Here is a 15,994-nt window from a genome sequence, read left to right as displayed (position 1 = left end):
TGGACAATTTATTTTTAATATTCATGGTAAAAATGTTCAATAGGGGCGCCTGTGTGGCTCAGCTGGTTAAGCATCTGACTTTATTTATTTATTTATTTATTTAATTAATTTATTTATTTAAATCCAAGTTAGTTAACATATAGTGTAATAATGATTTCAGGAATAGCATCCAGCTCTTGATTTCGGCTCAGGCCAGGATCTCACAATCATGAGATCAAATCCTGTGTCAGGCCCTGCACTGAGCGTGGAGCCTGCACAGGATTCTTTCTTTCCCTCTCTCTCTGCCCCCTCCCACTCACGCGTGCGCTCTCTCAAAATAAGTAAACGTTTGAAAAAATGTTCAATGAATATTGATAGGTCAATGAAAAGCAGAATATTCAATTTCCTCGTCTGTTTTAGTTTGTGGAATTGAAACTGACTGACTTTCCATCAAATCCGCCTCCAAAGAATAAAGAACTAGTACCATGAAAGAGATTACAAGTATCATAATGCAGGCTCTAAAGGTTCTCTATACATGATTTCTAGATCTGGAGTTTCCATGGAGTCGACCCATCGGGTAAACAACTAACCTGGCCAATCTTTTCATATTAATGAGTGAACAAAACCAACTGTGCATGTAGTTTGACCAAGTAGGATTTAGTAAATATGCTACACTATTTACTAAGAAGCCCAAATGATGTTCTTAAGAATTAAGAATTTAAATTATCAGTGACTCTTAGAATTAGTTGTGGTTTTCAAAATTTATTATGACGATATTCAGATAAAAATCAGTGTTAACAGGGGCACCTGGGTGGCTCAGTTGGTTGAGTGTCCGACTTTGGCTCAGGTCATGATCTCGAGGCTCATGAGTTTGAGACCCACATCGGGCTTGCTGCAACTAGCCTCTCAGTGCAGAGCTCACTTCGGATCCTCAGTCCCCTTCTTTCTGCCCCTTCCCCACATGCACTCTCCCCCAAATAAATATTTAAAAATAATCAGTGTTAACATTAAGATTTTCTTATGCTCTATTATGAATATACATTTTGTAAATATTAACTTTTAAGATTATGAAGTATTTACAACATTAAAAAATTCTTTGGTCTGTATTCATACAACTCTGTTTCAGTTGGGAAAGATGAAAAGGCTCTGGAAATGGATAGTGGTAAAGGTTGCACAACATTGTGAATATGTTTAATACAACTGAAATGTACACTAAAAATGGCAAAATATATGTTTTGTATATTTTACTATAAGAAAAAGATTTTTCAGAAGGGTAGTAAATCATAGTGATTAGAGCTCCAATTCTTCTTTTAAAATATCAACCTATTTATTTGTCTATAGCAGGGGAGGGACAGAGAGAGGCAGAGAGAGAATCCCAAGCAGGCTCTGGACTGTCACCACAGAGCCTGACTTGGGGCCTGATCTCACAAATTGTGAGATCATGACCTGAGCCAAAACCAAGAGTCAGGCGTTTAACCAAGCCACCCAGGCACTTTGCTCCAATTCTAAATTCATACTTGTTTATAATCCTAGCTCAAAAGTTAATAGATGTATTACTCTGGAAAATAACCTCTTGAAGACTCAATTTTCTTATCTATAAATAATACCTTATCTATAGCTTAAAGGTTTATTGTGAGGATTAACTAGAGTAATGCCTATAAGACAATTAACACAGGGTCCAGAAGTGCTAAAGGTTAGCCAGTATTAGACTCATGAAATAATGGTATCCCATTTGAGTCCAAAAGATATAATTCAAGGTGCGTATAGGAACACATTCTCTACATTATTGGATACAATTAAAGGATTGATGAATTCTGTTCAATTGCTCTGATTGAACTGTTCAAGGTAGAACGGAAAATTAGGATAAAATATTTTTTTAATTTTTAAAACGTTTGTTTTTGAGAGAAAGTGCATGAGCGGGGGAGGGGGAGACACAGCATGTGAAGCAGGCTCTGCGCTGACAAAGAGTGCCCGATGTAGGGCTCAAGCTCATGAGCCATGACATCATGACCTGAGCCAAAGTCAGACGCTTAACTGACTGAGCCACCCAGGCGTCCCCAGGATAAGAATTTTTAGGATGGTTGGCCTGAAATTTCCATTCCAGGGCATTAAATTCTTTCAATTTATAGAACAAATTTATTGATGTGGCCCCACAGTCACTCTTAGTAATCGCAGACAGTGGAAAAGGTACCTGTAAGATTAATGTTCTGTGCAAACAGGCAGATATGGAAACTACTATTGATAAGCTCTTCAAGAACATTAAATAAATGGTCTACCAGCAATTAGAACAGAAAGGGGTCACTAAGAACAAGGTATCCTATTGTGGAGACCAATTTTAATACAGTGTAGGGAAATACTAGTGATTGAAAGAGATGTGCTCCACAGCAGTGAAGTCAGCTGGTCTTGACTGTTCATTTATTAGGGCTGGTATAAAAAGAATTACTGTCATGATGCCCCTAAGATCTCTGAGTTCCAATTCTAAGATTCTATAAATCTCTTATTTTTATTAAAGTATAATTAACAAAGTTATGTTAGTTTCTAGTGTACAACATATTGATTCAATAATTCCATACATTACTCAGTTCTCACCCTGGTAAGTTTGTCACCATACAACATTATCATAACATTATTGACTATATTCCCTATGCTGACTTTTCATCTCCATGAATTTTATGAAGGGAGTTTTTTTAATTTCATTTCCCTTTATTTTATAAAGGGAAGTTTATACTTCCTAATCCCCCTTTATAAAATTCTATAATTCTTATTACAAAGAATTAGATTTATTTCCATGGATTTATCAATGAAGAAATGTGCCCTACAAACAGAAAACTGCCACTTCTGTATTTTTCAAAAAGAAATCTGAGGATAATACATACCCATATTAAGTCTCATAGGAATCTTCTATGAACAGTTATATACAAAAAATTGGGACAAATGGATAAATTCTTAGAGACACAGAATCTTCCAAGACATAGTCAGGAAGAAATAATCTGAACAGACCGACTGGTGGTAATGAAAGTGAGGCAATAAAAACAAACAAACAAACAAAACAAAACAAAAACCCTAACCTCTCAACAAACAAAAGTCTAGGACCAGATGACCATACAGGTGAATTCTTCCAAACATTTAAGAAAGGGATAATAATATTTACCCTCAAACTATTTCAAAAGTTAAAAAGGAAGGAATACTTCCAAACTCATTCTATAAGGCCAGAATTACTCTGGTACAATGGAATATCACTTCACACATCTTCTTCATCCACTCATCTACAGGTTGACAGGTTGCTTTCCTATCTTGGTGAGGCTACTGTAAATAATGCTGAAATGAACATAGGGGTGTGTATGTCTTTTTGAATCAGTGTTTCAGTTGTGTTTTGATAAATACCTAGAAGTGGAATTGCAGGATCATATACTAGTTCTATCTTAAATTTCTGAGGAACCTCTTTGGTGTTTTCCATAGTGGCTGCACCAACTTATATTTCAACCAATAGTACATCAGTTTCCCTTTTCTCTACATCCTCACCAACATTTGTTATTTCTTGTCATTTTGATAATAGCTATTCTAACACGTGTGAAGAGATACCTATTGTGGTTTGACCATCTGTAAGTCTTCTTTAGAAAAAATGATCTATGTGTAAGACCTGAAACCATAAAAACTCTAGAAAAGAACACAGCAGTAATTCCTTTGACATTGCCCATAGCAACATTTTTCTAGGTATGTCTCCTGAGGGAAGGGAAACAAAAGCAAAATTAAACTATGAGGACTACATCAAAATAAAAAGCTTTTGTATGGCAAAGAAACAACCATCAAAACAAAAAGACAACTTACTGAATGGGAGAACATATTTGCAAATGATACATCATCATGTTTTAAATGAAAGAAAATTTCCTGTGCTTTTAGAAGGAAGAGGTAGATCACTATTGCTTTCCTAGCTTCATGGCTCTAGAACTCTCTGGTACTGTTCTCCCAAAGTGACAGAAAATATGGCCTCATACTTTGATATCTTGCTCCTCTCCCCTACTTTTATCTGCATCTTTTCTTTCCTTTGCCCCAGTGTCTGTCTTGCTCAAATTAGGCTCTATCCCCAACAGTTTCTGCTCAATGTGAGGTCACGGAAGAGAGCATCAGTTTACTTCCAAAGGTTATATGGCTAAGGTTTCAGCACCACAAAAATGCGGCACATTATAGATCTCTCACATCCAATTATGAAGAGCATCTTGCATTATTCCCTTCTTGGTCTTGGTTGTTGTTCTCAGATTGGCTTGCATGCTCCAGTGAAAACCTGTTGCCAATTCCTATTCTCAGAGCTGTTAGAATCCCAGTCAGCCTTCCTTCCACACAAATGCTGATAACCCTAAGGGTCCATAAGGGCATGGTGTACCACATGGTGTACTTGTTTGTATTTGGGGCTTACAGAGGGAAACCTAGTTGTCTACCTAGGTTTTAGAGATTGACTGTGCTGTCTTTAGTTTTGCTATCTAAACTGCTCTGTGTTTATGGTAGAATTCTACTAGATTCAAAAAGTATTTCATGCCACTTTCAGAATCCTAATTCACTTTTTGGTAATTTATATATTTTTAGCTTTCCATGCAATGCTAAGCTTATAAAATATACTTTATTTCTATCTATGTCCTTCAAGTTTTTAATAATTTAACAGTTTGAATCTACCTAGATACCCATGATACTCACCTATCTATATTCCTTGGTACCTCTAAAGTTTATGTGCTCCAAATTTTTATCTTTCCCTCTTCTTAAAACCTCAAAATTAACTATATTTTTAAATAACTGCTTATTTGTGTGTGGGGGGGGGGAAGAGAGAGGGAGGGAAAAAATATGAGTGGGGGAAGGGCAGAGAGAGGGGGGACAGAGGATCCAAAGTGGGCTCTGTGCTGACAGCAGAGAGCCCGAGGTGGGGCTTGAACTCATGAACCCTGAGATCATGACCTGAGCTGAAGTCAGTCACTTAACCAACTAAGCCACCCAGGCGCCCCCCAAATTAACTAGATTTATGAAATTTCAGAATTCTAGTAAAATTAAAACTGACAAGAACCAAACAAAAAAGAAAAATACTTGTAATTATTCAATAATGAGAAAATTTACTCAGCTAAAAACTACCTTATATCAACAAGAGAGCATTCCAAAGATAATCTTCCCATTGTCCTTAGGTTTTCTTGAAGCTCTCGTAAACAGGTAATATTCACTACTAGTTCATCACCCACGTCATACAGCAAAACCTATGAAAATAGTAACTTTGAGTCTGTGGAAAGACAGTATTTCAAAATGTTTTCACAAATTGAATAGCATAATAAAAATTATATTTAAAAAATTTCAAGATAAAAATACTGAATCCATTCACCTTCACAATTATATTTTTAACTCTGCATTTACCTCTACCAATGTGTCTGTAACCATTCTGATGATCTGGCCTCTTTGCCACTGATTTTTATCTGGGATCCTAACTGCACAGTGCATATCATTTTCCCATTTAATGGGTTCCCATTTTGAGTCTTCATAAGCAGCTACCATCTTTTCTTCTAAACTGTATAAAGAAAAAAAATTAACTTTCAAACCTTTTCTTACAACACCTAAGTCTCTAACCACGTCTTCTACTGTCCCCCCTTTCTCACTCTACTCAAGCCAAACTGGATACCTTGTTTTTCCTTGAATACCCAAGCACATTTCCACTGCAGGGCCTTTGAACTTGTTCTTCCCTCTGCATGAGATGATCTTCCTCCAGATACCCTCATGGTTTACTCCCTCTCTTCCTTTAGGATCCATTTCAAATGTCATAGTCTTTTTGAGGCCTTCCCTGATCATCCAAAATTGCCTTCCTCCTCAACTGCTTTTACTCTACTGTCTTTATCACCATCTACTACAGTAAATATTTTGTCTATTGTCTCTCTACCAGAATTTAAGCTTGATGACGCCAAAGACTTGTAAATGTTTTTACCACTGTATCCCCAACACCTACAATACTGGTTGTCAAAAATAGGTGTTCAATAAGTATTTGGGGAATGACTAATTCTAATATAGTGAAAATAGCCAGTAAATACACTATTTGTATATTTTTAACCAGTGTTTCAGTGACTGTTTAACTGAAATAATTTTGCTTTTAAAATTCTACATTTATGGGGCGCCTGGGTGGCGCAGTCGGTTAAGCGTCCGACTTCAGCCAGGTCACGATCTCGCGGTCCGTGAGTTCGAGCCCCGCGTCAGGCTCTGGGCTGATGGCTCGGAGCCTGGAGCCTGTTTCCGATTCTGTGTCTCCCTCTCTCTCTGCCCCTCCCCCGTTCATGCTCTGTCTCTCTCTGTCCCAAAAATAAATAAAAAATGTTGAAAAAAATTAAAAAATAAATAAATAAAATTCTACATTTGTGATTTCTAGATTTTTGAAACAAAATATAGAAAAAAGCCCACATGCAATCCATGTTTTCCTTATATGTTATACCTGTTAAGTAAGTTTTCTGTTAATAACCACTGAACATAAATCTTCTCAGGAGATATCACATTACAGATATGTACAGGTAGTTCCTTATTATAAAGTGATTGGAGATTCTCATTAGGTAGAGATTTTATAGATACAGGATTTAAGCTGTTTACTTCATTTGAAATAATTTCTTCTGGAGAAGGATCCCATACTTCACTATGTTTTTTGGAATTATCCTTGAGGGTATACCTGGAAAATAACAAAACCCATTAGCAAAAATAGTTTGCAAAATATTCATGTTTGTATTTGCTTACATCTAGAGATGAACAAGTTTTTTTTTAAACGTTTATTTTTGAGAGACAGAGAGATATAGAGCATGAGCAGGGGAGGGGCAGAGAGAGAGAGGGAGACACAGAATCTGAGGCAGGCTCCAGGTTCTGAGCTGTCAGCACAGAGCCCAATGTGGGGCTCGGACCCATGAACCGCAAGATCATGACCTGAGCCAAAGTCGGGAGCTTAACCGCTGAGCCACTCAGGTACCCCTAGAGATGAACAAGTTTTAGCTATGATTCGCTACTTCCCAGTTTTCATATTAACAGCAATTTTAGTTTCTTTTTTTAAAAAGGGCTAACTATTACCAAAGTAAGTACAAAAACCACCCTTAAAAGTCAAACTTTCTCTCTTTTTTTTTTTTTCAGTGAGCAAGAGCATGAGTGGGGGGAGGGGTGGAGAGAGAGGGAGAGAGAATCCCAAGCAGGCTCCACACTCAGTATTGAGTCCAGCATGGGACTTGATCCCACAACCCTGTGATCATGACCTGAGATGAAATCAAGAGCTGGATGCTCAACCAACGGAGCCACCCAGGTGCCCCCAAACTTTCTATTTTAGAAGCGTTTTAAATACCAAGTTTGTTCATAATTTCATCATCTGCCATTGATATCTTGTACTCAAAAAGAGAAGCATTATTGATAATTTGTTTTGATGACTAAAAAGTATCAATCCACTTGCCAGTGAGAATACAAGTGGAAGCCAATTGCTATGAAGGTGTATTAAAAAGAGAAATTATTGAAGTGTTTAGAATGTTTAATAAGTCAGGTTAGTTCATACTGAAAACACAGATAATTAGATGTCCTTTATTTTTATTAAAGAAAAACTTAATTTCTTTCACAATAAGCTTGAGATTTAGCCAACCAAGGTGACTTAATTTTTGTTGCTATATCTAATGGATAATTTTCAGCCCTTACTTGACTTGAATTCTCAGCACTAGCTACTCTTTCCTTCTTGAAACGTTCTCTCTCCGGTTCCTGGTTTTTCTTCAGTCTCAGGCTCATGATCTACCAGTTTTGGACTTTCTTTCTCATAGATTATAACCCTCATAGTTGCATCTTCATCAAGGGAAATTGAGATGAATAATGAAAGTGATTTTCATTTATTCAAATGGACTCATTTATATGCTGCTAACTCCCAGGTGAATCACTTAACCATGTCTCTCTTCAGAGATCCATATATTCATTTCCTCCATTTAATTAATGTTTACTGCAAACACTCCCACCCCTCTGCCCTTCTATACTGCGGTCACCTCAACCACTGGTCTGTCTTGGGTATTATTAGCACAATGGCTCAAATCTGGCTCTCGTTCAACGTATCCACTTGAACCCAGAAAAAATTCACATTTCTTCAAATGGGAATGTGGGCTAATTCTACCACTAACTACTCTATACTGACATTTCTCTTACTAATTCTCTTCTCAAATAGGGACAAAGGGCTACTAAAGCAGATCTTCTACCTAGAAATAAGATGCTATTCTCTTTCTAGAAGTACTTTAAATCCTGAGGAGCCATTCTCTTGGTTTCAGGGTCACTTAGGGAGGGAGGGAAAAGCCACTCTACTCCCCATTAAACTAATGACTCCAATTATTTTTCCGTCTATTTTTCCTGATTCAAAAACAGGGGGAAACTCCAAAGCAGATATCCAAAAGAAAATGATATGCCACTTTCTTTTTTTTTTTTTTTTAAGTTTTATTTATTTTGAGGGAGAGAGAGAGGGAGAGAAAGAGCAAGCAGTGGGGGGTGGGGGGGCAGAGAGAGAGGGAGAGAGAGAACCCCAAGCAGGGTCCGCACTGTCAGTGCGTGGAGCCCAACACAGGGCTCAAACTCACAAACCACGAAATCATGACCTGAGCCAAAATCAAGAGTCGGATGCTTAACTCTTGATGCTTAACTTGAGCCACCCAGGTGCCCTACCACCTTCCTGTGAATAAACTGAATTTTTTAAAGTTTGTAGGTCTACTTACCCTACTTCATAAGATGCTAGGCCCTCTTTGACTAGCTGGTCATTTATACTAGTAGGAGTCATTCCAGGAGCACCAAGAGAATCAAAAAGCTCAACTAACAGCACATTATCTTCCAGAATTTCTGTAAAACCATTAAGACGAGTTTGGGGAAAGAAAGAAATATGTCATAAAATATACTAAATGAGGCAATTTTAAATAACAGGAAACTTAATTTCATTTTGCATACATGTGGTTTCTTGCTAAGTAATATCAAAGTCTCTCTGCAGGGGTAAAAGTAGCACTTTGCAAACATAAAGCAATTGTCCATGTCGTCTGTAACATATGCAAATTAATACAATTTTTATTTTAGATTATTGTGTGCTGTTCTATTAACACATCAAAAGCAGTTTAAAGCTTTTAAACTCAGAAAAATATAACTTGACCTATATTCATTGAATAAGTGTTCTGATGTGTCTATAAACTGTTTTATTAAATTCAAACTAGTTCCAGAGGACAAAAGAATGAAAGTTAATTCAGTCCAGTGATTATCTGCTAAGGTTTACAGCTTTTAGAAAAATGGCACAAAGTTCAAAACAACAAAAACTCCAAAAACACCCTTAAAGATTGGAACCTGGGGGCGCCTGGGTGGCGCAGTCGGTTAAGCGTCCGACTTCAGCCAGGTCACGGTCTCGCGGTCCGTGAGTTCGAGCCCCGCGTCGGGCTCTGGGCTGATGGCTCAGAGCCTGGAGCCTGTTTCCGATTCTGTGTCTCCCTCTCTCTCTGCCCCTCCCTCGTTCATGCTCTGTCTCTCTCTGTCCCAAAAAAATAAATAAACGTTGAAAAAAAAAAAAAAGATTGGAACCTGGAATTTTTTCCCATTCCTCTGTTTTTAGAACAAACCATCTAACTTTTAATTTCTTTTAGAAAACAAATTGGCTACTTCAACAAGTAGATCTATTTAGATTTCTTAAACTAAACTGGGAGTTTAACTATGGGCAAAATTTACATCTCATGTGCCTGTTTACTTGCTTATGGTACACAGCACAGAGAACCTGCCTAATATGTATCTGCATAAACAACAGAGGAATTTCTTTAGAAAACACACACTTCAATGCCTTAACATATGCAGTGAATGCATACTTAAACTGCAGTTCATGCCTACAATTTCTATACAACAGCAGTTGGAGCTGCAGGCCAGAATGATGATTCTAAATAAAAAGATGAAGAGTTACCAGCATCCTATATCATAAAAACACATATTACAAACCTTTTTCCAAGGGCCTAAAAATGATTGTGGACTCCTTTTTAATGGATCAGATACGTCATCTAGAAATAAAAGGCTAAACGATGATGAGCCTCAATAAATTTTCATCTCCGTACTTTTCCATTTCTTGTGCTCTCGCGTTCCCTTCAGTTCTTTGACTATATTTCCCATACACAAAGTTCTTTATTCCTGTATGTTCTGTACTGTCACCACCTTCCTTGCTCTGCTAATTAAAATTTAAATATCCGTTGCTTTATAAGGTAACAATGCATATTGATGGAAAGCTCCCCTTCTGGTCTGTGGTAGTTCATTTTAATATTAATGTCTTAAAACTCTTAATTTCATCATTGCACAGGTTGATGAGGTATTTTAGATTTAAGGAGTGCCAGAAGGCCCTGCTCAAATTACCTAGGATAATAACTATATTGTGACTAGTGTTTGGATATTAATGGTGTAACAAGTAATTAAGTGAGTAAGCAAAACAAAGAGGAAAGAAAGGAACCAAGTCAGGTCCACTGCAGGGAGGGGGAGCTAAAACCAACAGAATAAAATACCAAAAGGAAAGTTGGTAAGCAGAATTATCTAGGTTAAATTCTGCACAAAATCAGTGGAGATAACTCAAGGACTAAGAAGCCCTTAATTTACTGTTCATATCAGAGAAGACAGATATAAAAATGTTATTGACTGACAATGCAATATCTATAATCACATTCCTCCCTAAAGAAACTATTTCTTCAGAACAATTTCTTGTATAAACAATGTATATAAATTATCACTGATAGGAATCAGTTCTACGTTAAGTAACCTTGAGCAGCTGACCAGTAAGCTTCAGTCTCCTCACTGTAAAAGAGGCTAACGCTCTTACAGTAGTTGGGTTCATTTAACGTAGTATGATAAATGTGAACAAATAGGTGCTGTAAAAATTACCCTGGAAATTCCCATAAATCAACCCTAAGTAAACATGATCTTGTATATTCTACACTAGTACTTATTAAGACCAACACAGTCAGATAAACAACAGAATCCTACACCTCCCCATACCTGAATTCAAACCCTTTGGGGCCAGACATGTTTCAGAACTCTTCAAATTGAGAAAGACTATGTAAAACATACACTCAATATTTTGTAATAGCTCTAGCAGACTGAGGCAGCAGCCTACAAACATACATTATTATCCCGAAACGGAATATATGATATTCACTATAAAGGAGAGAGATAAAGACTGTATGTACCTTCATGTCAATTCAGATCAGATTTTGCTACTCAACTTTTCATTTTCAGAACATGTTGGGTTATAAAATTGTAAGGTAATAGTCAGCCTGTATCTTGGACCCAAACTCCTCCAAAACAGAAACAACTTTTTTTCTAAATATGGGGAGAGCCTACAGTTGAATTCACTTAAGTCATATGAAATGAAAAAAAAAAAAAAGAACATATGAAAACTATTTACCAGTTATGTCCTACTTCCCCTCACTTCCCTGCACATTAAACTTTAGCATCCATCATGCCAAAATCAGGATAGAGTCCTTGCAAAAATGCAAACAGAAATAAGAGAAGCTAATTTCTGGCTTTAGAGCTTTCAAGAGGCCACGTCCAGGATGACTTCATCTTTTTATTTTTTAAAGATTTTATTATTTATTTATGTTTAAAAAAATTTTTAAATGTGTATTTACTTTTGAGAGAGAGAGAGAGAGAGAGAGAGAGAGAGAGAGAACGAGAACACAAGCGGGGAGGAGCAGAGAGAGAGAGGCAGACACAGAATCGGAAGCAGGCTCCAGGCTCTGAGCTGTCAGCATAGAGCCCAACGTGGGGCTCGAACTCACGAACCATGAGATCGTGACCTGAGCCGAAGTCAGACAAGTGCCCGTTAAGATTTTATTTTTAAGTAATCTTTATACCCAATGTGGAGCTGGAACCTACAACCCTGAGATCAAGTCACACCCTCCATCAACTGAGCCAACCAGACACTCTTGGGATGACTTGGTCTCTGATGGTAAATTCTGCCTCTTGCTGATTTTAGATTCTAGAGCCTGCAACTATACCTACTACACCCAATGCTCAACACATGTTCTCACTACTCTTACTGATGACACATTGAATTTATTCTGAGATCTGGCAAATGTTATAATGTTACTCTTATTTAAAAGTATATATGACCATACAGCAACAAATGAAAATGGAAATAGCTTACTAACGACTGAACATGTCATAAATTTATCTTGAGTCTTTTCTTCAAATTTGTCCTTAGCTTTTTTGGACCACTGCACTGCTCTCATACGTGGTTCAATATAGGCCAGCTTACATTTGATTGCCTGTGTCAAACAGAATTGTGCCATTAAGAAAAGTAAACTTAATTTCCAATTATTTCAAAATTACAATAAAATTTTATGTGAACAAAAAACTTTGTGTTTGAATTTAATGCATATTTAGAAAATAAATAAATGTACAAAGGTATCTACAAAATATTTTATAAATACAAATAATTGGAATCAACAGAGTATTTGGTTGAAGGAATTACTGCACATTTAGACATTGATATAACAAGCATCCACTGAAAGTATGATATGCTGTTAAACGAGAAAATCAGGTTATAGGACTATTTGTCTAATCCTATAATTGCTAAAAACAGAGAAGACACATCTTAGATTTATATATATCAAAAATATTCAACAATTCTGAGTGATTCCTCTTTTTATCTGTATTTTCAAGTTTTTCCTATAATTTTTACCCATTTTTAAAATGAAAAATATTGTTTAACCAAATTCAAACGCTTAGGTGCAACATGAGATAGAAAATCAGCCTTAACCATAACTCTGGGGAGTAGGATTCCAAGAGAAGGGTAATTTTTCACTTTTTCTTCCAGACTTTTCTCTCTCTTGCACATGTTATATATACTTACACATAAATGAGATTGCAGTAAAAATACTCCTATGATGAGTTTTGTTTTCACAAAATACATCATCCTCTTACCTCATTATACTGGTATAACATTAAGAGCTGCAGAACAGTAATACATAGACACAAACATACATACACATATACATTTATAATTAATGCTTATTTGCTAAGATATACATACATCTTAATAACTTATAGTTGCTATATAGAAAATTATAGGAACCACAGCAACTCTTTTCTATAGTCTATGTGTTAGAAATTACTTACAGACAAAGATGTTAACAGAATATTTCTATGGTAAAAATGATTTCTAAAATTACTTTCATATTTGTGCTAATATTCTAACCCTATGATTCATGATAAATAGATTACCTTCTCTGGGGGATTCAGAAACTCATCCTTTATTTTACGCATTTCTTTAAGTGTTATTTTTGCAGTATTGCCAAAGTCCACATATTTAACTTCAACTTCACGACGTCCAGGCAATCCTTCAAAAGTTACGAAATTAGAAATTGCAAACTTGGAAAAAAAGAGACCCAGAGATTTACCTTCCAACATTACCCCTAGCTTACTAAAGATAGATAACTGAGCAAAATGTTAAGATCAAATAACATCACTTCCACGATTAATCTGTACCAACTCAAATGGGATCAGTTTTTAAGCATAACATTTGCCCGTAGAAATAGTGTGCAATCTCCTACCAACGACTTTTGCTCGGTACCAAACTCCATCTTCAAATTTAGCTACACAGGCTTGATCTTGAACTGGACAGAGGATTTCCAGATTTTCTCCATCTTCACTTTTATAGAATTCCTCAATTGTCTTTAATAGAAATAAAAAATCCAGGCTCTCTATCTAAGAGATAAAGGGATTAAAACACATGGTATGTATTACAAGCACTATTCATAAAATTACCAAATGTTAGAATCAGATAAATCATGTCACATAATTTATATCTGAAGTATCTTATTACAGAAGCAATATATAAAATTAGCAAATGTGGACATAACAAAAAGTTTTAAAAATCACATTTCTCCAGGGGCACCTGGGTGGCTCAGTTGGCTGAGCGTCCCAACTTCAGCTCAGGTCATGATCTCATGGTTCATGAGTTTGAGCACTATATCAGGCTTGCTGATGTTGGCACAGACCCTGCTTCAGATCTTCTGTCCCCTCCTCTCTCTGTTCCTTCCCTGCTCATGCTCTCTCTCAAAAATGAATAAGAACATTAAAAACATACCCAGATACCTTAAATGTATAGCCTTCCAGATCCTTTTCTTATACACAAACTTTCCATATTTTTTAAAACAAAAATGAAATTATATCATATATGCAATTTGATTACAGTTTGATAATTTGCATTTTCTATCAGTTCTCACTTTTCTATTTCAGTAAGGATTCCTATTAATGCTCCAGACCACATTTAGATACCCCATGCTGACCTAAACCAGTATTCAAGACTACACATTATATCTGGTTATTTCAATAAATCTTTTAGAATCTACCATGGTACTTTTATTTTAATGACTTAGTCTTGCTGAAGAGCATCTATTATGTAGTTACATCCTCATGCTATTATTTAGCTTGTTCCTCCATTAGGTAGTATCTAGCTCCTGAAATTTCCCAAAAGCTAAAAGTTGGTATCTATAGGTGTGATGGATTCAAACATTTTTTGGCCAGAATACAAGTAATTATACTTAAGTTGTAAATATACTTAGGTTGCAATACATCAAAAGACATAATAATCACTAACTCAATATTAACATGCTAAGATTCACATATAGATTGGGGTGATGATTCTGATCCCTCTGTTGTACAGTTATGTTTTTATCCTGTACCCACCAAATAATTCATGTAGTACTATTCTGGCATTATATGAATGTCCAGTTTCCTATCAACCATCAATCTCGTGTTTTTAAAGTGAATTGCTAATTCTTTAACTCAGTAATTTCAGTAGGGTTTGTGAAATGACTGCATTGAGCAAATCTGAAATTTCTTGTACTAAATAAGACTATTTGGTTACTGTAGTTCTTAAAGCATCTGAAACACAGTTCTTAAAAAAACAATCCCAAAACATCATAGATAAACGTTTGATTATCTTTCCAAATACCAATTCTTAAGTTTAAAAAATACTTTAAAATCCATTTCAAATGGCAAAAAATTAGGTTTTTCTCTTTTTTGAGCATTATAATGCGAGTGGAAATTTTGTGAATCTAGCTTTTCTTGTTATTCCATTTAAATTACTTAAAATTTTAAAATTTTCTAAACTTTTATTTCTAAGTAGATATTATTCATGTTCTTCCATTAATAGGTTATCCAAAGGGAACAGTGAAAAATTCAACAGAAGAGTGACATCAGCAAAATAGCAGACTGGGGGTTCCAAGTTCTCATTCCCACACAGAAACATTGAAAAAAAATGAGAAGCCATATAAATTTTTCAGAACTCTGGAAAAGTCAAGGGTTTACTGCAACCAAGCAAAACCCAATCAAGTTCCTGGCATTCAAAGAAATCTCTGTCAAAACATTTGCTGCACACAAGCTAAAGGAACAGAGACTTAGTGATCACAAAAAGGAACAGTCTTTACAAAAATAGAATGGGAAAGTCTCAAACAAACTGACCACTATAGTCTTCAACAATTAAGAAAACCCAGCAAATCCCAGGGAGGTGGGGATCTGATTTTCAGAGTTACAACATTCTAATAGTCAAATGCCCAGTTTTCAACAACAAAAAAACCAGGTGAAATACAAAGGAAAACATGGCTCACTCATAGGAACAAAATAAATAGTAACCACCTCTGAGGAAGCCCAGATATTGGACTTACTAGACAAAGACTTTAGAACTGTCTTAAATATGTTCAAAGAACTAAAGGAACACATGGATAAAGAACTAGAGGAAACCAGAAAAAACAACATAGGACCAAAATTAAAATACCAACAAAGAGATAGAGATTATAAAAAGGAATCAAACAAATTCTGGAGCTGAAGAATACAATAAGTGAAGTGAAAAAAACACCAGAGGGTTCAACAGCATGTTTGAGCAAGCATGAGAAAGGATCAGTGAACCAGAAGATAGGGTAACTGAAATTATTAAGTGGGGAAAAGAAAAAAGAGCAAAGGGAACAGAGACTCAGGACTTGGACAGAGACTAAGGGTACCA

The 15,994-nt window shown here is 36.0% G+C and overlaps 1 protein-coding gene across 3 annotated transcripts in view; it reads right to left on the bottom strand.

Moving 5' to 3' along the window:
- Window positions 1–15,994, bottom strand: part of RNF17 (ring finger protein 17) — a 128,769-nt gene that overhangs the window by 43,630 nt on the left and 69,145 nt on the right. For all 3 annotated transcript variants that reach the window (XM_047873453.1, XM_047873439.1, XM_047873446.1), the window contains exons 17-23: window positions 13,542–13,695; window positions 13,213–13,328; window positions 12,134–12,254; window positions 8,700–8,820; window positions 6,428–6,655; window positions 5,368–5,518; window positions 5,095–5,213 (exon numbers count right to left, since the gene is read on the bottom strand). In XM_047873453.1, coding sequence (XP_047729409.1) covers window positions 5,095–5,213; window positions 5,368–5,518; window positions 6,428–6,655; window positions 8,700–8,820; window positions 12,134–12,254; window positions 13,213–13,328; window positions 13,542–13,695 — 1,010 coding nt within the window. The remainder of the gene's footprint in view (window positions 1–5,094; window positions 5,214–5,367; window positions 5,519–6,427; window positions 6,656–8,699; window positions 8,821–12,133; window positions 12,255–13,212; window positions 13,329–13,541; window positions 13,696–15,994) is intronic.

The sequence above is a fragment of the Prionailurus viverrinus genome, chromosome A1, assembly GCF_022837055.1.
Source record: "Prionailurus viverrinus isolate Anna chromosome A1, UM_Priviv_1.0, whole genome shotgun sequence".
Taxonomy (NCBI): domain Eukaryota; kingdom Metazoa; phylum Chordata; class Mammalia; order Carnivora; family Felidae; genus Prionailurus; species Prionailurus viverrinus.
This window is presented reverse-complemented; position numbering and strand designations above follow the sequence as displayed.